The 21,622-nt window shown below is 47.4% G+C and overlaps 1 protein-coding gene across 1 annotated transcript in view; it reads left to right on the top strand.

Annotated features, from left to right (window-relative positions):
* The first annotated feature begins 1,026 nt into the window (after positions 1-1,026).
* Positions 1,027-21,622, top strand: part of epb41l5 (erythrocyte membrane protein band 4.1 like 5) — a 146,246-nt gene continuing 125,650 nt past the window's right edge. Inside the window, exon 1 of the mRNA XM_033024833.1 lies at positions 1,027-1,467. Within this exon, the coding sequence (XP_032880724.1) occupies positions 1,288-1,467 (180 nt within the window). The 5' untranslated portion in view covers positions 1,027-1,287. The remainder of the gene's footprint in view (positions 1,468-21,622) is intronic.

Genomic DNA, 21,622 nt, shown 5'->3' with positions numbered 1-21,622 from the left:
CAGTAGAAGCCAATTCACTGAATGAATTTAAAAGAGAGTTGGATAGAGCTCTGGGGGCTAGCGGAATCAAGGGATATGGGGAGAAGGCAGGCACGGGTAACTGATTGTGGATGATCAGCCATTATCACAATGAATGGCGGTGCTGGCTCGAAGGGCCAAATGGCCTCCTCCTGCACCTATTTTTTTAAATGTTTCTATGCTTAGGCAGACATGGGACGGGTATGGTCAAATGGGAATAAGTCGGTGCAACTGGGTCAGTATGGACGAGTTGGGCCGAACGGCTGTATGACTACACTATGCATGCTCTTTACTGAAATAAAACTAATTTGTTCTGAATAAACAAAAGAGAAAAACAATCTAATTGTGGTTTGTTCTAGTACTTTACATGCAAATTTGAACATTCAAGTATGGGATGTGATTATCACTAAAGGGTGGGAAGGGAACGTTAATTGCCAACGATATTTTAAAATAAAATGTACAAATATATCCCGGGAGAGTAAAATATATGTTACGGAGCCCACCGAGGGATTTTCACCGCCGTGGCCGGTCTGTCGACATTAATTCAAGAGTACTCAACCGTGTCAAATTTCAAGTGGTTTTTCAAGCGCGAAATCGATTAATAACGAAGCAGAGACAATTTTGCTGAAAGCACACGCGTTGAAACCCTGGACAGGGCACATGAACAAATGGCACGGTTGTTACACGCTGTCTTATTTGGGGTGGGGGGAGAGCGAGCTAACAATGTGGCAATTCTCCTTCTTCTTCTTCACATCCCTAGATCGAAGATAGACACAAAAAGCTGGAGTAACAGCGCGACAGGCAGCAGCTCTCTCTGGGGAGAAGGGACGGGTGACGTTTCGTGTCGAGACCCCTTCTTCAGACTGGATAAAACGTCACCCATTCCTTCTGTCCAGAGATGCTGCCTTGTCTCGCTGAGTTACTCCAGCATTTAGTGTCTATCTTCGGTTTAAATCCGCATCTGCAGTTCCTCCCCACACATCCTTAAACCGTGCAGGTTGGAAGCGCCTGACGCCATTTCCTGGGCTGGACTCACGCATGCCCAAGGCTGGAGAAGGGATTTGGATAATTTCATGCTGGAGGAGACCCGGCTCGGTGCGAGGACGCGGCTGCAATTTCGTGTCAGTTTCAGCAATTGATCCGCGCCGCTCCTCGATACATTGTATCGGGCGCCTGTTACATTAATTCCCATTTCACTCCCTTCCTCCCCACCCCCACCATCTCTTTCTCTCTCTCTCTCCAAGTGATCAGAGAGGGAGAAGGAGGGAGATGTTGGGCTTCTTGCGACGGACTCTCGGGCGTCGGACGGTGCGCCGACACACCGACAAGGAAAAACAGAGAGAGTCGCAGCGCTCTGGGACTCACATCCCGGCGGCCGGCGACAGCAGGTCAATAATAACCTGCAGAGTCTCGCTGCTGGACGGCAGCGATGTCAGCGTCGAGTTACCGGTAAGGAGAAAGAAAAAGACGTGTAGTTTTCTAACCAGTGCCTTCAGCTTAATTTGTGCCTCAGTCTGGCTTGCTCTCGATTGAGGGCTCTTTATACAAGGCCGTTTCAGTATACTAGACTATTGAACCGTACGGCCCTTCGGCCCAAGTAGTCCATGCTCACCGAGTTGGCGAGGAAGAAGAAGGGTCTCGACCCGAAACGTCACCCATTCCCTCTCTCCAGAGATGCTGCCTGTCCCGATGAGTTACTCCAGCTTTTTTGTGTCTACCTTTGGCGTGAAAGAAACATGTTTAAACCCGGCAGACAGAACAAAGTGGGTGAATTTATTTCATCGCCTCGTGTGAGAAATCTACGCTAATGTTTAGGTAACAATATGTTGAGCGGTGTCTCACTCAACTTGGGCGGTCGCTGTTCATTCGCGCCAATGTTATTTGTTCCCGCAACCTGCTCATTATGGGGGTTTTTTTCCTTTCTCAAAACCAAAGCCTTTGTGAGCCAGATGATAGTAAGTATCTCCGCGCCGCCCGGCGATACGTCGCCTTTTAAAATCTCCTCCCATCCCGGTGCAGTCGAGTGAGGGCCAATCTCCCGTATCGCAGCCTTGCATTTAAAACAAAACCAGGCCTGCGTTTTGTCAAATTATTACCAGTCCTTTAAACCCGGCGATAGGCTGCAAAGAAAGCGAGTCCATCACGGGTTCTGACCTCCCCACCATCGAAGGCATCTACAGGAGTCACTGCTTCAAAAAAAGGCAGCCAGAATCACCCGAGCCCAACACCTGGCCACACTCTCATTTAACCCCTGCCATCGGGAAGAATGCATAGGAGCCTGAACACTGTCACATCTAGGTTCAGGAACAGCTTCTTCCCTACAGCCATCAGAGCATTAAACACAAAGATAGACACAAAACTGGAGTATCTCAGCGGGACAGGCAGCATCTCTGGAGAGAAGGAATGAGTGATGTTTTGGGTCGAGACCACTCTTCTGACCAAACTGGTTCCCAACTATATAGACTTGGGGGCATTGGTATTGTCTTTTTGCACTATTGTTTGTGTTATGTATCTGTATATGTATATATATATATGTGTGTGTGTGTGTGTGTGATATATACATATATATATATATATATATATTATACACACACACACACACACGGTGTACGATGTTTACATATTCTGTTGTGCTGCTGCAAGTCAGAATTTCATTGTTCTATCTGGGACATGTGACAATAATACACTTTTGACCAAAGTGACTGCATGCTAAAAGGTTTAAGTGTTAATAGAATATAGAACAGTACAGCAGTGGAAGAGGCCCTTCGGCCCATAATGTCCATGCCGAACATGATGCCAAGTTAAAATAATCTGCTCTGCCTGTGCATGACCCATGTACACCCATTCCCTGCTTTTCCATGTGCCTATCTAAAAGCCTTTTAAATGCCACTTTAAATTGTCTTTGTTTCCATCACCATAGATGGGGTGAATGCGACGAGTCTTTCCCAGGGTTGGGGTAATCAAGAACCAGAGAACATAGGTTTAAGGAGAGACGAAAAATTTCAACAGGAGTATGAGGGGCAAATTTTTCATACATAGAGTGGTGGATATATGGAATGAGCTGCCAGAGGGGAGAGTTGAGGCATGTACAATAACAACATTTAAAAGACACTTGGATAGGTAAATGGATTGGAAAGATTGAGGGGGATATGGGCCAAATATGGGCAAATGGAACTAGCTTAGCTGGACACTTTGGTCGGCATGGATGAGTTGGACTCAATGACCACTGTTGGCAGTGTATTCCAGACATCCACACTCCGCCCCCACCCCCCCCCCCCCCCCCCCCCCCCCCCCCGACCTTAAAGCCATGCCCTCTGATTTTTGACATTTCCGCCCTGGGGGATTAAAAGTTCTGACTGCTCATTGGAACCCTGTGAATGGTGAGAATGTGTGAAATAACACTTGACAATGTTGCAGTTACCCGGCAGTGTTTACTGGGAAAGTTTGAACACGTTGGTGTTGGAAATGTGTCCCAGTGCATTTACATTTCTGTAGTTCCTTTCATAATCTCAAGACTTGATAAAGACCTGGATAGAGTGGATGTGGAGAGGATGTTTCCACCTGTGGGAGAGTCGAGGACCAGATGCCTTGTCTTCAGAATAAAAGGACGTACCTTTTAGAAAGGAGATGAGGAGGAATATATTTAGTCAGAGGGTAGTGAATCTGTGGAATTCACTTCCACAGAAGGCTGTGGGGGGGCCAAGTCAATGGATATTTTTCAAGGCAAAGATTCACAGATTGAAAGATGTTTGTAAGTACTGATGCTCGTATGAAAGAGATGAGAATGTTTTCAGCATTAGGATAGGGATTCCAGGAGAATTCTCACCCAAGAAAGCTCAGTTAATAAATGCAAGGCAGAGATCGATAGACTTTGCGTAATAAGGACAATGGAGATTATTTTCAAATGGGAGACCTTTCAGTTTTTGGTGTCGATAATGGTTCTTGGAGCAATCTCATCAATCCATTCTCAAATTGTATTCCAGCCCACATTAGAGATGCAGTGCGGAAACGGACCCTTCAGCCCACAGAGTCTGCGTCGACCGGTGGTCCCCGTACACTAAAGGGCCTGTCCCACTGTACTAGGTAATTCAAGAGCTCTCCTGAGTTTAAAAAACAAATCGAACTCATGGTAAGCACGTAGAATGTACGTAGCGGGTACGTCGGAGCTCGGGGACGTCTCTTAGCGGCTCGTAACGCTAACGGCAGGTACTCGGGGAAACGCGGTAAGCTCGTGAAGAATCGTGAAGATTTTTCAACATGTCCACGAGAGCCCCGAGTACCTACGAGCGGCTATTACTCCGAGTTCGAATCAGGGGAAACTCGGGAGAACTCTTGAATTAGCTCGTACAGTGGGACAGGCCCTTAACTCTATCCTTCCTACACACTAGGGACAATTTTACAGATGCCAATTGACCTAGAATCCTGTTCATATTTGGAGTGTGGGAGGAAACCGGAGCTCCTGGAGAAAACTCATGTGGTCACAGGGAGAACGGATAAACTCTGTGCACACAGCACCCGTAGTCGGGATCAAACCCGGGTCTCTGGTGCTGTAAGGCAGCAACTCTACCGCTGTGTCACCTACTTACTGAACCACTCAACTCCACTCTAACTCTCCTACCACCCACCTACTCCAGGGGTAGTCTAAATAACCATTGAATGGTTACATGGTTCTTTATAATAACACCTACAGTGAAATTCCTTTTTGCATAGTGTTCAGTAAAGTATTGTCATAAACTGACCAACACCACTCTTTGGGACAGGGGAGGAAGCCGGAACACCATGGGGGGGGGGGGGGGGGGGGGGGGGGGGGGGGGGGGGGGATGGCGGGGGGATACACACTTACTCAGAGGGAGAAAGTACAAACAACTCGCAGTCAACACCCAAGGTCGGGATCAAACCTCGGTCACTGGAGTTGTGAGGCAGAGTGCAGGCATGGTCTAATTCACTGGTGGAACGGATACAAGGATACACAATCCTGGCCCCACACTCATTTCACTCTCGCCATCGGGTAGAAGGTGCAGGAGCCTGAAAGCTGTGATGTCTAGGTTCAGGACACGGTGGCGCAGTGGTAGAGTTGCTGCCTTACAGCGAATGCAGCGCCGGAGACCCGGGTTCGATCCCGACAACGGGTGCTTGTCTGTACGGAGTTTGTACATTCTCCCCGTGACCTGCATGGGTTTTCTCCGAGATCTTCGTTTTCCTCCCGCACTCCAAAGACGTACAGGTTTGTAGGTTAATTCGCTTGGTATAAATGTAAAAATTGTCCCTAGGGGGTGTAGGATAGTGTTAATGTGCGGGGATTGCTGGTCGGCGCAGATCCGGTGGACCCAAGGGCCTGTTTCCGCGCTGTATCTCTAAACTAAACTAAACTTAAAAAAGGAACAGCGTCTCCCCTTCAGCCATCAGGCTAATATACACTATAAACTCCAAATAAGCTCTGAACTGCATAGACTTGGGTGCATTGGTTTTGCTTTTTTGCACTATTATTGTTTGTTTTTTAGGGTTTTTATAGGTAAATATGGAAAAGAAAAAATGTTTTTCTTTCTGTGTGTATGTATATGTATACACTTTTTTCTTTTCCATTTATTAGCGAGACCAAGTATAAATTGTCCTTGTGTTTAAGAAGGAACTGCAGATGCTGGAATATCGAAGGTACACAAAAATGCTGGAGAAACTCAGCGGGTGCAGCAGCATCTATGCAGCGAAGGAAATAGACTAGACAAAGTTTCCTTCGCTCCATAGATGCTGCTGCACCCGCTGAGTTTCTCCAGCATTTTTGTGCATCTATAAATTGTCCTTGGTGTGTGTTGGATAGTGTCAATGTGCGGGATTGATGTTCGGAGCGGACTCGGATGGCCGAAGGGCCTGTTCCCGCGAGCTGTGTCTCTAAACTAAACGAAAACTGATATGGTTTACAGTGTACTATGTTTGAATATTCTGGTGTGCTACTGCAAGTAAGAATCTCATTGTTCTGTCTGGAACATATGACGATGAAATTCTCTTGTGTGACTCTTAACAATGGACTTCTCATTCGGGTTCTCAATCATTATACTTGAATTTAGAGTGCAAGCAGAAAATGTGCAGAGTCCAACTGCAAATGCAGTGCGATCCGGTGATGTGGACCAAAAGGCCGAAAGCTGTTCTGGACACAGTGGTGATCTCCACTGCCCTTCTTACAGATCCCTGCGGGTTGTTTATAGCGGACCATGGTGTAATTCTTCATGTGCAGGACAAAGTAAACATTTTGTGTTTGATGCACTATTTAGTTTTGTCAGCAAAATCCTTGTGTTTGTGGTAAATCATTGATGCGGTGTTTACATGGGTGAAGTGGTTTGATGTGCGGCAAGGGGAAATTGTGCAGCGTTAATTGTGGTGCAATGTTTATTTTCTCACAGGATCTGAACGTGAAGCATCCTCCAAGTTGGTGTAAGTTAGCGACTTTAACTCGGATGAGCACAGGATGTTTTTTTATTAACATCAATTGAGTCAGAAGGTTGCATATGTGTTTTTGAATGGAGGGGGGAGGGGGGGGGGAGGGAGGACTGCTTTGTTGGGTAGAAGGCAGTAGTCACAGTTATACAGTAGTCACAGTGCCTTCTGCATGCAGGGATGGAGCATATGTAAAATAAAAGATGCAATGGTACCATTTGAGGAGGAAATTTGCTGGTGGCCTCCACCAAATACTGCTCATGAAGAACCAGTGGGCGGCACGGTGGCGCAGCGGTAGAGCTGCTGCCTTACAGTGCTAGTGATCTGAGTTCGACCCTGACTACGGGTGCTTAAGAAAGAACTGCAGATGCTGGAAAATTTGAAGGTAGACAAAAATGCTGGAGAAACTCAGTGGGTGAGGCAGCATCTATGGAGGTGATCTTTCGGGTCGAGACCCTTGATTTTGAGAATGATGAGGAGGTGGTGGGGGGGGGGGGGGGGGGGGGCAGAAAGAAGAAAGGAAGAGGCGGAGACAGCAAATCGTCCCAAGTATGTGTAGGATAGTGATAGTGTGCGGGATTCGCTGGTCTGTGTCAGCTCGGTGGGCCTGTTTCTCTAAACTAGGAGCTGTTTCCCTGACTAAAGATAGCTTTGCTGTGTTTATGAATTGGTGTCGGTTATTAGATGCAGATATTTGTTCACTCACTGCAATCATTGCAATAAATTGGAAGTTAATTGATTGCTTCTTTTTGCTGAAGCAACCAAACACGCAACAATAATTTGCGTGGGTGAAACAAATTTTAAAAGTGCGCTCAATAGCTTGCTAGTTGCTAAACAGGTTCATGATTTAGTTGATGCATTTGCTGTTTACCAATTAACAGCACTCATAATAAATGTTGCACACATTAAACTGCATTCCTAGCTGTTACTCATCCGTACTCTTGTTATGGCCGTCCCTTAATATTGTACCACCTTACTGTGGTTGGTGTTGGCTGCTCAGCTATCGGAAAGATGTCATTGTTGGAAAGGGCGCAGAGGAGATTCACCAGGGTATTACCAGGACTTGTGGGCTTGGGTTATAGGAAGAGGCTGAATAGGCTGGGACATTTTTATTTAGCATATAGATGACTGACTGGTGAACTTATTGAAGTGGACAAAATCATGAGGGGTAGGAAGGAACTGCAGATTCTGGTTTACACTGAAGATAGACCCAAAAGGCTGGAGTAACTCGGCGGGTCAGGCAGCATCTCTGGAGAGAAAGAGTGGGTGAACCCATTCCATCTCTCATATTAATCAGCCATGATCATATTGAATGGCGGTGCAGGCTCGAAAGGCCGAAGGGCCTACTCCTGCACCTATTTCCTATGTTTCTATGAGATGCTGCCTGTCCTGCTGAGTTACTCCAGCTTTTTGCGTCTACCTTCTGATTCTATCTAGTCTGTCTGCATTCAAGATTGTACTTGGGGTCCAGTCTGTTAGAAGGCTGTGGGTTCAAGCCTCACTGCAAGCTTGGAGCACACAGTTTCTAGAGTGTCTAATGGCTTGCGATATTGGAGGAAATAAACTGAGGCTTTTATCTTCTTTAGTTGATGTAAGCCAAAATATTCAATTTGAAGGGTAATTCTACTGCTCAATAGCCAACCCTCAATAAACTGATTAACTCATTGGTGCTTTATTGTCACATGTGCGAAGTGCAAACGCACAGTAAAATTAGTTTCTTACAAACAGTCCAGTAGAGCATCACCTCCCTCGGTCGCCCAGCAACCAACGTCCTCTCCTCACCCCTCCACTTTTGTGCCCGGGGGGGGGGGGGGGGGGAGAGCCTCCCACAGCTGACTGGATATTTATCTCAGTTATTTCCCATTGTTGACTGTCGGCTGGGTTCAGATCTGCTGTCGGCACTTGCGATGACCTGTTTATACTGAAGCAAACTGAACTCTTTACATGCTACATTCCTGAGTGTGCTCTCACCATTACTTTATAAAACGCCTCTGGAATCCTTCATTATCTCAACTCATTGTTGGTGCTATCTCAGTGTCGTCGAGCATTCTGCTGATTACTTCCGCATATAGTTAGTCAGTGCTACCAAGGCTCCTCTCATTTGTCCGTTCACACAATTTTCACGCACATGTGTCCATCTTCGATGTAAACCAGCACCTGCAGTTCCTTCCCACACAAATGCACGGTTTAGTTTGAGTTTAATTTCTTATTGTCGCATGAACCTAAGTGAAAAGCTTAGGTGAAAAGCTTAGGTTTGCGCGCTGTCCGTCAAAGAAAAGACTACACATGAATACGATCAAGCTGTCCGCAGCCCACAGATAAAGGACACAACATTACGGGAGTCATAGGGTTATGAGGGGAAGGCAGGAGAACGGTGTTAGGAGGGAGGGATATATCAGCCATGATTGAATGGTGGAGGAGACTTGATGGGCCGAATGGCCTAATTCTGCTACTACTGCTTATGACCTTATGACGTAATCCCCTCCTGGATCGATTGGCCGATATGTTTGATGCTCCTTGCCCCCGAAGATATTTTTGCAATGAGGCCCCAAGCAGAGCCACAGTGGAAGCCTTTTGGTAACAGACTGCTGAGGATCTTTACATCGCTAGTCTGTGCTCAAAATGTGAACTGCGACTGTGAAATATTTTCACAATTTCCTGCCTGCTTTGTTTTTCAGTGCCAGCCCTTTCTGGGTATGTGTGAAAAAGATTTTGTGAAGACTTGCTGCACCCAACATTGGGTCGAAACACCTCCTTTGTGACACCTACAGAGAAAATAATTCAAGTAGTTACAATGCTTGGGCAGTTTAGACGATAGATTTTAGAGATACGGCGCGGAAGTGGGCACTTTAAGCCCACCGAGTCCGCTTCGACCAGCGATCACTAGCACTATCCTACATGTTAGGGACAATTTGCATTTGGAGTGTGGGAGAAAACTCATAGGGAGATCGTATAAACTCTAACCAGAGAGTATCCGGAGTTAGGATCGAACACGGTGTAACACAACAACCCTACCACTGTGCCGCCCCTAACTCGACACAGGCATTAAGCTAGTATGGGTTGGCATTTCAAGATCAGCATGGACGATGTGGGCCGAAGGGCCTATTTTCGTGGTGTACATCTCTGCCATTTGGCAAAGCTGTTAGTCATAGAGTGATACAGTGTGGAAACAGGCCCTTTGGCTCAACTCACCCACACCTGCCAACATTGTCCCAGCTACACTGGTCCCACTTGCCTGCGCTTGGTCCATATCCCTCCAAACCTGTCCTATACATGTACCTGTCTAACTGTTTCTTAAACAATGGGGTAGTCTCAGCCTCAACCACCTCCCCTGGCAGCTTGTTCCATACACCCACCACCCTTTGTGTGGAAAAAGTTACCCCTCGGATTCCTATTAAATCTTTTCCTCTTCACCTTGAGCCTATGTCCTCCAGTCCTCGATTCTGTGCATCCACCTGATCGCCAAGCGACTCTGTGCATCCACCTGATCGATTCCTCTCGTGATTTTGTACCTTTGCTACCTTTTATGAATTCTGTTCCATAATTATTTCCTTTATAAAAGGGACCTTTAACTGCATCCATAGTGGACATCAAACTCACTGGACTACAGCTTCTTGGTTGATCTATTTCTGGGTATAGCAAGAGTGGTTTCAAACAGATACATTAGTGACATTTTTGTTGTTGCACGCTATCCAGTCAGCAGACAGGCCATGCGTGATTACAATCAAGCCGTCCATAGTGTACAGTTAGACACAAAATGCTGGAGTAAATCAACGGGTCAGGCAACATCTCTGGAGAGAAGGAATGGGTGACGTTTCGGGTCGAGACCCTTCAGACATCATCCCTGAACATCAGTCTGAAGAAGGGTCTTGACCAGAAACGTCGCCTATTCCTTTTCTCCAGAGATGCCGTCTGGCCCGCTGAGTTACTCCAGCGATTTGTGTGTTTCTTCGGTTTAAACCAGCATCTGCAGTTCCATCCTACACAGGGAACCTGCCTAGTGATTGTACAAGAAAACCATTTAAATTCACAGAGATGCATTAATTCTCTTTGTTCCCATTCCCGCAAGTTTAATGCTGCTCCTCAATCAAATGTGGGCAAGTCCGACTGGAAAATGGCAGAACGCCTGTGTGAATAAATCCCTTAGCAGCACCATGGATAATTGATTATCACAGTCGAATCATTGTATCCGGTGCTGCTGGATATGTCCGTCTCTGCTGAAATTTTAAGGGATAAGAGGATTTTAATAATGCATCCTATTACATATTTCAAAGGCTGTTTCTTCACCCTGAGAGGTTGAGAGCTGGTGGTCACTGAGGCGTTACAAGAACGTGTGGAGATATTTTAGAAGTCAGTAACCAGTGGCATCGTATTTTAGTAAGACTCGAGCCATTAAATTTAGGATGTTCTGGCTGTGAATCTTTTCGTTTCACATTTGTTTTTGATGATTCTGAAGACCCCTGCTTCAGAGGAGAAGTGCAGGTGTGCATTGCTGCACGCGTGCAGTGCAACAATGCATGTCATCTTTTTAGCCAGGATGAATCTCATCTGACCTAAAATGTCGCCTGTCCTTCTGCCTACGCGCTGAGTTCCACCAGCGTTTTGTTATTTGCCACGTTTCCGCTTCTATGTTTCCCACATTCTGAGCTGGCTGCCGCAGTGAATGGTCGGGCTCTGGGGAGTGTTATTGAGCGCAGGGACATAATTCCTTTTTAGGTGGAGTCGCAGGTAGATGGGGCGGTCATAAAAGGCTTTTGGCGCATTGGCCTTCATCAGTCAGAGTAATGCCCCTGTCCCACTTAGGAAACCTGAACGGAAACCTCTGGAGACTTTGTGCCCCACCCAAGGTTTCCGTGCGGTTCCCGGAGGTTTTTGTCAGTCTCCCTACCTGCTTCCACTACCTGCAACCTCCGGCAACCACCTGCAACCTCCGGGAACCGCACGGAAACCTTGGGTGGGGCGCAAAGTCTCCAGAGGTTTCCGTTCAGGTTTCCTAAGTGGGACAGGGGCATAATGAGTACAGAAGTTGCTCTGTAACATCTGTACTCAATACTCTAAATGTGACCTCAAGAGTATTGTGTTCAATTCGGGGCACCATGTTATAGGATAGATGTTGGTCAAGCTGGAAAGGGTACAGAGAAGATTTACGAGGATGTTGCCAGGTCTTCAGGGTCTGAGGGGTAACTTTTTACACACAAAGGGTGGTGCGTGTGGAGGTAGTTGAGGCAGGGACTATCCCAACATTTAAGAAACTGTTAGACGGGTAAATGGATAAGTCAGGTTTGGAGGGATATGGGCAGGTGGGACTATTGTAGATGGGACATGTTAGCCGGTGTGGGCAAGTTGGGCCGAAGGGCCTGTTTCCACACTGTAGCACTCTATGACTAGAAGTGGCCAAGGTGGGGACTCCAGACTTTACCGCAGGTGAAGGCAATGACGGCCTCCACAGCCATCTGTAGCGATGAATTCCACAATTCCACGGGAGCATTTCCTCTTCTTCTCCTTTCTAAAGGTACATTCTGGTTCTCCAGCCCTGGCAGCGCCCCCCCTGGATTTCTCTTGCAGTTCCTGTCATGTTACCGCAAAGATCAATCACGTAGACATTATGCGACTCACCTGTGCATTGTTGCCCTTATGATGCACGTTTTAAACTGTGTGCTTGTTTAACAGTCTGAACAAGTCTTGGCCTGCTACCAACATCATGCCTTGAATTGCCATTTGGGTCGTGTTCAATAACGTGGACTTCTCTTCTGCACAACAGTTCAGAAGGATCCTTCTGAGTAGATGATAGAATTTAATGAATGCATCGAGTGTTCCCAAAGCTCATGGCGTGGCAGTAATGTTCTCCTGGGAACGAGAGTGAAGAGCTGAGAGGTAGAACATCAAGAAGTTTGTAGGTTTTGGAAATCCCAAATACTCAGAAGAACACCGAGACATCTTGTGAGGATGAGATGGTGGGGCAGCGGTATAGTTACTGCCTTAAGGACCTGTCCCATGAGCATGCGACTCCATGCAGCAAGCGCGACCTAAGCAACTCCATGCGGCAAGCGCAACCTAACCAGAAGCGGGGGCTGCGCAGAGGTCGAGTGAGTGACATGAAGTTCGCGCGTGACGCACGGCGTCAGGGCGGCTGCGGGCCGGCAGGCCGTTGCCGCGCGGAATTTTTGAACACGGGTCAGTTTTTCGGAGCCCCGCGCGATGTCGGGACCAGCTCCGCACAACTCCATACGCTCCGGTGATCAAAGTGGGACCGCACCCGCGAGGCCGAACGGCTCAAGCGACCACGTTAGGTAGCGCTTGCCGCATGGAGTCGCTTATTCGCGCTTGCCGCATGGAGTCGCATGCTTGTGGGACAGGCCCTTTACAGTGACAGAGACCTGGGTTTGATCCTGACTACAGGTGCTGTCTGGATGGAGTTGTGGGTTCACCCTGTGACCATGTGGGTTTTCTCTTTTTTATTTTTCCCTTTCTTTGCAAATACTTTACTCAAAACAAAATCAATGTACAAAGTAGTATATCGTTCATATCAAAAACTGCCTGTATCGGCAGGTTGCAAACAAAGACAAAAAATTCAAATTAAAATCCCGCCATCCTTATCTATAATACAATCGACCTCCCGTGGTGACCAGCGTTCACAGAAGGCCTCCAGCATCCCCGTGGACACCGCGTGTTCCTTGTCCAGGGACACGTGGGCACGGACGTAACCCCGGACAAGGGGCAGGCAGCCGACCCCTGTGCGGCCATCGACTGCCCGCTGCCTGGACCCGCGAATGGCCATCTTGACCAGGCCCAGGAGCAGACCGACAGGGAGACCACACTCCTCCCTCCCGACCCTCCCCCCTCTGTACCGGGTGCCCAAAAATCAATAGCGTCAGACTAAAGTGGAGCCAAAACTTGAGGAGCAGCCCCTTCAGATACTCGAACAGGGGCTGCAACCTCTCACACTGCATGTACAAATGGTACACGGTCTCTTCCTCACCGCAGAAGTGACGGGCGGCGGACGAGTCCGTGAACCGGCTCAAGTACCTGTTACAGGCCACGGCTTTGTGCAACACTCTCCACCCCAGGTCCCCAATGTAAAGGGGGAGGACTCCCTTGTAGAGAGACCTTTGCTGAGGACCGCTCCCACCGTCAGGTGGTAACACGGACCGCCAGGGCATGTCTGGATGGAAGACGAGGGCGAGGAAGTAGAGAGTGTGCAAGAGCAGCCTGTTCAGTACGCGCCTCTCCGCGTAACAGAACGGCACGTGGGCATCTCGGAGAGGCGGCACATGTTGCATGGGGCCGGCTCTCAGGGAGGGACCCGGGCCATGGGTCCTATGAACAATTCCGACGGAGTGGGGGGAAACTCATCCGGAATCGCTCCATGCACACGCCTCTCCTCGATACCCACCGTGACAGGGTGAGGACCAGTCACCATCGCAGCCACAACACCCCCCTCCCCCTGAGGAGCAGCACCCTGGCTGAAGGTGACCAAATTCCAGGCTTTCAGGAGGTCGCGGCAAAAGCCAGGCAACTCCCGCCTAGTGCGTCGACTCATGCCCGCTACCGGGAGCCGGGAGCCGTGAGCGCTCCTGAAGGCAGCGCCCCTACGTGGGTTTTCTCTGGGTGCCCCGGTTTCCTCCCAGATTCCAAAGACGTGCAGGTTTTGTAGGTTAATTGGCTTCTCCACATTGTCTTCCAGAATGTAGGATGGAACAAGTGTGCGGGTGATTGTCATCATTGATGCTAATCGGGACGCACTCCACAAAGCTTCCTGAAATCTGACAATGAGGGAGAGAGTGTTGTCTTGACACCATGCTACTGTGTTCTCTATCTCCTTCCGAAACTCTCTCTCGTCAATTGTTGGAGATCCAGTCCACCACAGTGGTGTCATTTGTAAACCATCAGATGGATATGCAGCAGGATTTAGCCGCGCACACATGAGTGTATAGTTGGTAAAGGTACTGAGAACGTGTCTACAACGAGAAACAATGGCTTTTGCAAATTATTGTGGAGGATGTTTGGTTTAGAGATACTGCGCGGATGTTTGGTTTAGAGATACTGCGCGGATCTCACCGAGTTCGCGCCGACCAGCGATCCCCGCACATTAACATTATCCTACGCACACTGGGGACAATTTACACATACACCAAGTCAATTCACCTACAAACCTGTACGTCTTTGTAGTTTGGTCACCTATCCTGACTGATTGTGCTCTGCAGGTCAGAAATTTGAGAATCCAGTGACGGAGATAGGTCCACTACTTCTGCGATTATCATATTTTTATTCTAGATCTATTTAATTTATTAAATTAGAACTTTTTTTCTCTGCATTATTTGTTCAAGTCTTGGAATTACTTGTGGAGGAAGGAACTGCAGCTGCTGGTTTAAACTGAAGATACACACAAAAAGCTGGATAGGAGTAGCTCTGCGGGACAGACAGCATCTCTGGAGAAAAGGAATAGGTGACATTTCGGGTCGAGACCCTTCTTCAGACTGCTTCTGGGTCGAGACCCTTCTACAGATTGAAAAAGGGTCTCAACCTGAAACATCTTGGAATTACCTGTCAGAATTGTTTTCCATGCTGAAACCAGTTTTGCGAGAGAGGTTTGTCTACATGCCATGTGGAACTCTAATGTGCACCTGAAGCTTTGGGCTTGAGAGAGTTGACATTAGGTGCTTTCTGGTCTTGTGAGAGAATGCAGTATGTTGGCCAGCTCCTGGGTTAGCTACCTGGTCTGTGTTAGCTGATGTTGGATGTGGTGGGTGTTTGGCCACTTGACCTATAGGACTTTAGAGAGGACAAATCAGACACTATCTTGCCGCCAATTGCTTTCCCTGTCACTCATAGAAACATAGAAAATAAGTGCAGGAGTAGGCCATTCGGCCCTTCGAGCCTGCACCGCCATTCAATATGATCATGGCTGATCATCCAACTCAGTATCCTGTACCTGCCTTCTCTCCATACCCCCTGATCCCTTTAGCCACAAGGGCCACATCTAACTCCCTCTTAAATATAGCCAATGAACTGGCCTCAACTACATTCTGTGGCAGAGAATTCCAGAGATTCACCACTCTCTGTGTAAATAATGTTTTTCTCATCTCAGTCCTAAAAGATTTCCCCTTTATCCTTAAACTGTGACCCCTTGTTCTGGACTTCCCCAACATCGGGAACAATCTTCTTGCACCTAGCCTGTCCAACCCCTTAAGAATTTTGTAAGTTTCTATAAGAGCCCCCATCAATCTTCTAATTTCTAGCGAGTACAAGCCGAGTCTATCCAGTCTTTCTTCATATGAAAGTCCTGACACCCCAGGAATCAGTCTGGTGAACCTTCTCTGTACTCCCTCTCTGGCAAGAATGTCCTTCCTCAGATTAGGAGACCAAAACTGTACGCAATACTCCAGGTGTGGTCTCACCAAGACCCTGTACAACTGCAGTAGAACCTCCCTGCTCCTATACTCAAATCCTTTTGCTATCGTGGTGGAATGTGCACTTGGGATAGATTAAGGTGAATTGTTATGTTGAAGAAAAGTCGGGCATTATGTTTGGTGAAAACCTGGAGTTCAATTGCCAATTCATGAAGCAAAGACGTCAGCAATGCCTATGCATCTGCTGCCAATAACACCTTGAGTAGTGAAAGCTCAAACCTGGGGGGGAGAAAAATGATGTGTAGGAAGGAACTGCAGAAGCTGGATCTGTGTCAAAGAGGCAAAGAGGCACAGTGTGAAAACGGACATTTCAGCCTAACTTGCCCACACTAGCCAACATAACCCAGCTACACTAGACCCATCTGCCTGTCTTTGGCCCGTATCCCTCCAAATCTGTCCGATCCATGTACGTGTCTGTTTCTTAAACGTTGGGATTGTCCCAGCCTCAACTACTTCTTTTGACAGCTCGTTCCATACACCCACCACCCTTTGTGTGGAAAAAGATACACCTCGGATCCCTATTAAACCTTTCCCCCTTCACCTTAAACCTATGTCCTCTGGTCCTCGATTCCCCTACTCTGGGCAAGAGATTCTGGGCAACAGTACATTTACCCGATCTATTCCTCTCATGATTTTGCACACCCCTATAAGATCACCACTCATCCTCCTGCACTCCGAGGAATAGAATCCCAGCCCTATTCATCCTCTCCCTATAGCTCAGACCCTCAAGTCCTGGCAGCATCCTCGTAAATCTTCCCTGTGGAGAGAGAAACAGTTCATATTTCAGAGCGTTGACATTTGAGATCGGATGAAGGAAGATCAAAGGGCCTGAAATGTTAACTGTTTCTCTCTACAGCCTGGCCTGTTGTGCATTTTTGAGGTAATTGAGGTTCATTTCTTCATACAAAGTAGTTTTAATTATGCTGGTGTAAGCATTTGATTGTCATGCTGGCTGTCAGTTGCCATATGGATGAGCTGTAAATTCTTGGATTAAAATACTGCTTCTCTACGGAGCAATGTGTGACCTCTCGGATCTCGGATTCTATTTTCATTCCTTTAGTGGGTTTACAATTGCAACCGGGCAGCACGGTGGCGCAGCGGTAGAGTTGCTGCCTTGCAGCGCCAGAGACCCGGGTTCGATTCCAACTACGGGTGCTGTCTGTATGGAGTTTGTGTGTTCTTCCCGTGATCATGTGGGTTTTCTCCGAGATCTCCAAAGATGTTCTGGTTTGTAGGTTAATTGGCTTGGTATTTAGAAGATTGAGGGGGGATCTTATAGAAACTTACAAAATTCTTAAGGGATTGGACAGGCTAGATGCAGGAAGATTGTTCCCGATGTTGGGGAAGTCCAGAACAAGGGGTCACAGTTTAAGGATAAGGGGGAAATCTTTTAGGACTGAGATGAGAAAAACATTTTTTACACAGAGAGTAGTGAATCTCTGGAATTCTCTGCCACAGAAGGTAGTTGAGGCCAGTTCATTGGCACTATTTAAGAGGGAGTTAGATGTGGCCCTTGTGGCTAAAGGGATCAGGGGGTATGGAGAGAAAGCAGGTACAGGATACTGAGTTGGATGATCAGCCATGATCATATTGCATGGCGTGGCAGGCTCGAAGGGCCGAATGGCCTACTCCTGCACCTATTTTCTATGTTCTATGTTTCTATGTCTAAATGTAAATTGTCCCTAGTGTGTGTGGGGTAATGTTAAAGTTCAAAGGGTACGTTATTGTCACTTAACCAATTAAGGTACAGTCAAACTCGATTTACCATACAGTCATACAAAAAAAAAGCAACAAAACTCACAACTACATAAACATCCACCACAGCGGATTCCACATTCTTCACTGTGATGGAAGGCAATTAATCTTCTTCAGTCTTTATTCTTTACAAAGGACATTTATTGTCACACACACCAAGTGAAATTTGAGTTGCCATTTGCAGCACACCAATAAAAATACAACACAACATTAGAGAATTTAACATTAAACATAAAAACATCCCCCCACAATGGTTCCCACTGTGAGGGACGGCAGCAAAGTCCATCCTCTTCCTCTATGTTCACCCGTGGTCGGGGCCTATTTGAGGCCTCCACAGTCGCCGCAACGGCGGCCCGGTTTTATTCTCCCGCGGACGGGGCAGTCGAACCATCCGCAGTCGGGGCGATCTAAGCTCCCGCAGCCGGCAATCAAAGCCCCCGTGTCGAAGCTGCTGCGGCCTGGGGGGTCCCGAAGTCGATCCCTTACCAAGGACCGCTAGCTCCACGATGTTAAACTCCGCAAGCTCCTGCGGTTGGAGCTCTCGAGGTCGATCCCCGACAGGGACCGCCAGTTCCACAATGTTAAGTCGTGCAGGCTCCCCGCAGTTGGAGCTCCCAAGGTAGATCCCCAGCAAGAGGCCGCCAGCTCCTTGATGTTAGGCCGCAGTGCGGACTCAGATACGGCACGGGAAAAAAAACGTATCTCCGTCGAGGTGAGAGTTTCCCCCAACCTATCCCTCCCATCCCCACTCCCCACTTAAAACAAAGCTAAAGAACACTAAAACATACATTTAACACATACTAAAACAACAACAAAGAAGATAAGGACGAGACAGACTGTTGGCGAGGCAGCCATTGGGGCACCACCCGGTGGCGTACAGGGATCGCTGGTCAGTACGGACTCGGTGGGCCGAATAGACAATAGACAATATGTGCAGGAGTAGGCCATTTGGCCCTTCGAGTCAGCATCTGCATTCTATGTGATCATGGCTGATTATCCCCAATCAGTACCCCGTTCCTGCCTTCTCCCCGTCTCCCCTGACTCCGCTATTTTTAACAGCCCTATCTAGCTCTCTCTTGAAAGTATCCAGAGAACCTGCCTCCACCACCCTCTGAGGCAGAGAATTCCACAGACTCACCACTCTCTGTGAGAAAAAGTGTTTCCTCGTCTCCGTTCTAAACGGCTTATTCCTTATTCTTAAACTGTGACCCCTGGTTCTGAACTCCCCCAACATCGGGAACATTTCTGGACTCCCAATACATTGGGAATAGCCTGCATCTTAAAAAAACTAAATATTATGTTGCATCTTGTCACTAGTTTTCATTAATTGTAATGGGGCTGAGTGAAATTAGCTCCACTGGTACCAATTAAACCACCTATTCTCAAAAGTACCTACTCTCTGTCCCTCCCCCACCCCCACCCCCACCCTACTTGCCATGCTATTTTTACTGTTTGCAGCCCCTCGTTATCTCCTCCCGCCCAACCAACAAAGGACCATTGTGTGCTCTTTGGTCATCGGTGCCGTCTCTGATCTGCTTTGCATCTTTTTATGCCTCCAGGTTCCCTCCCCACTGACCCACCTGTTCCTTTTTTCTAGAGGTGGTGCCTGACCCGCTGAGTTTGGTTTTTAATTGATTAGAGTGTAAATGTAACTTTTGAACTATGCGCATTAATGTTAAACTATGAGCATTAACTGATCTGCAACACCCATTCATTTATTTTCATGAACGAGGGTGCTGCTAATGTTTTCTTGCTTGGAGGGCAAGGTTCACGGCTATCCAGAACTGACATCAATAGTTACAAATGACTTTGGAATAGTATCTCAATCCCAAGTGGTCAAATGTTTCGCAGGTTATCGATACGATGATTCTCCACAGCAGAATGGCGGCACGGTGGCGCAGAGGTAGAATTGCTGCCTTACAGCACCAGAGACCCTAGTTCGATCCTGACCACGGGTTCGGTCTGTACATTGTTTGTACGTTCTCCCTGTGACCGCGTGGGTTTTCTCCCGCTGCTCCGGTTTCTTCCCACATTCCAAAGCCGTACAGGTTAATTGGCTTCTGTATATTGCCCTCCTAGTCTGTTCCATTGAGCTCGTGTACGGGTGATCCCTGTCCGGCGTGGACTTGTGGGCCGAAGGGCCTGTTGCCATGCTGTATTTCTAAACTAAAGGTCCCAGCAAACTTGGATATTTAAAGTCATTACCGTTGAGTTCAGTATAGCATAAAACATGTTTTGCAAATGAAAGGAGGTGCCCCTGTTCATGTTTGCTTGACCTCATTAATCAGAAAATCTGTTCAGAACATTCAGTCCTCCCATCACCAGCACAGGCCTTGCCAAACACAATTGGAACACTTTTCTAAGAGATGGTTAGTAACAGTGACTTACTGTGGAAATAATCTTTGTTTCTGTCTAAAACATTTAATTCATAATTGTTCTGGGCAGCATAATTAAAAAAAATATAAAATAATTTGCAAAGCCAAAAATGGCCTTGACGTAGACGCTGTCTTCTGCTAGTGGATATCTGTCATCTGGCAGGCTGCCATCTTGGCATTGTCTGGTCTCAATATGACTCTGGATCTACTAATTCAATTGACTGCGTTAACTGCCTTGTGAAATTTCACTGCAAGCCACTTAAGGCAGGGGCAGTTACGGAGGAAAAATAAATGTTGGCCTTTTATCTTCAGTGAATTACAACCTGCATAAAATTTAACAGAGCAAGTATTTGCACAGCACATCCTAGATGGCAGGCACGGTGGCGTAGTGGTAGAGTTGCAGCCTTACAGTGCCAGAGACCCGGGTCGAACCTTACTACAGATGCTGTTTAAACAAAGTGTGTACGTTCACTCTGTGACCGTGGGTTTTCTCTGGGAATTCCTGTTTTCTCCCACACTCCAATGATGTATGGGTTTGTAGGCTAATTGGCTTGCTAAAGTAGTAACTTGTCCCTGCTGTGTGTAGGATAATGTTAATGTGGGGGGGGGGGGGAATCATTGGTCGGTGTGAACTCGGTGAACCGAAGGGCATTTTTCCACACAGTATCTCTAAAGTAAACTAAAGACCTAAAAGTCGCATGCCTTTGGTATGTACGCAGGATGAATCCAGAGCATGCGAAGGAAACCCAACTAGAAACTACACATGCAGCAGTAGGGGTTAGGATTGAACCTGGGTCGCAGGAGTTGAGGGGTAGCTGTAATAAATATACCAATATGCTGCCTTTAGTTTAGTTTATCCTCACATGTACCGAGGTACAGTGAAAAGCTTTGGTTGCGTGCTAACCAGTCTGTGGAAAGACTATGCATGATTACAATCGAGCCATCCACCGTGTGCAGAAACATGATAGAGGGAATAACATTTAATGCAAGATAAAGGCCAGTGACATCCAATTAAAGATAGTCCGAGGGTCTCCAGTGAGGAGATAGTAGTTCAGGACTGCTCTCTAGTTATTGATAGGATGGTTCAGTTGCCTGACAACAGCTGGGAGAAAACTGTCCCTGAATCGGGAGGTGTGCATTTTCAAACCTCTGTAACACTTGCCTGATGCGAGGGGGAGACGAAGAAGGAGTGACTGGGGTGCGACAGGTCCTTAATTACGCTGCTGGCCTTACTGAGGGTGCAGGAAGTGTAAATGGAGTCAATGGATGGGAGCTTGGTTTGTGTGATGGTCTGGACTGCGTCCACAATTCTCTGCAATTTCTTGTGGTCTTGGATGGAGCTGTTCCCCAACCATGCTGTGATGCATCCCGAACAAATGAAAGAACTGAACCAAGTTGATTAAGCCTTTCACACTCCATTTGCACCCCGCGCTTCCTCAGCAAGGCCAGCAGCATAATCAAGGATGAGTTGCACCTCCACCATGAAACAGTTACTTCTTCTGACCCCTTGCCTCTGACTCTTTCTTAGCCAGAAAGTTACTTGGAGTGCATTGAGTCAGCACGAAGAACTTGCAGGAGAGCCATGAAATGGATTCAGCACTGCATTCATTGAACAAGCCTTCTTGCACATTGCTC

Source organism: Amblyraja radiata, chromosome 7 (assembly GCF_010909765.2).
Source record: "Amblyraja radiata isolate CabotCenter1 chromosome 7, sAmbRad1.1.pri, whole genome shotgun sequence".
NCBI classification, from domain to species: Eukaryota; Metazoa; Chordata; class Chondrichthyes; order Rajiformes; family Rajidae; genus Amblyraja; species Amblyraja radiata.
The sequence above is the reverse complement of the archived record's forward strand: the minus strand, read 5'-3'. Positions and strand labels throughout refer to the sequence as shown.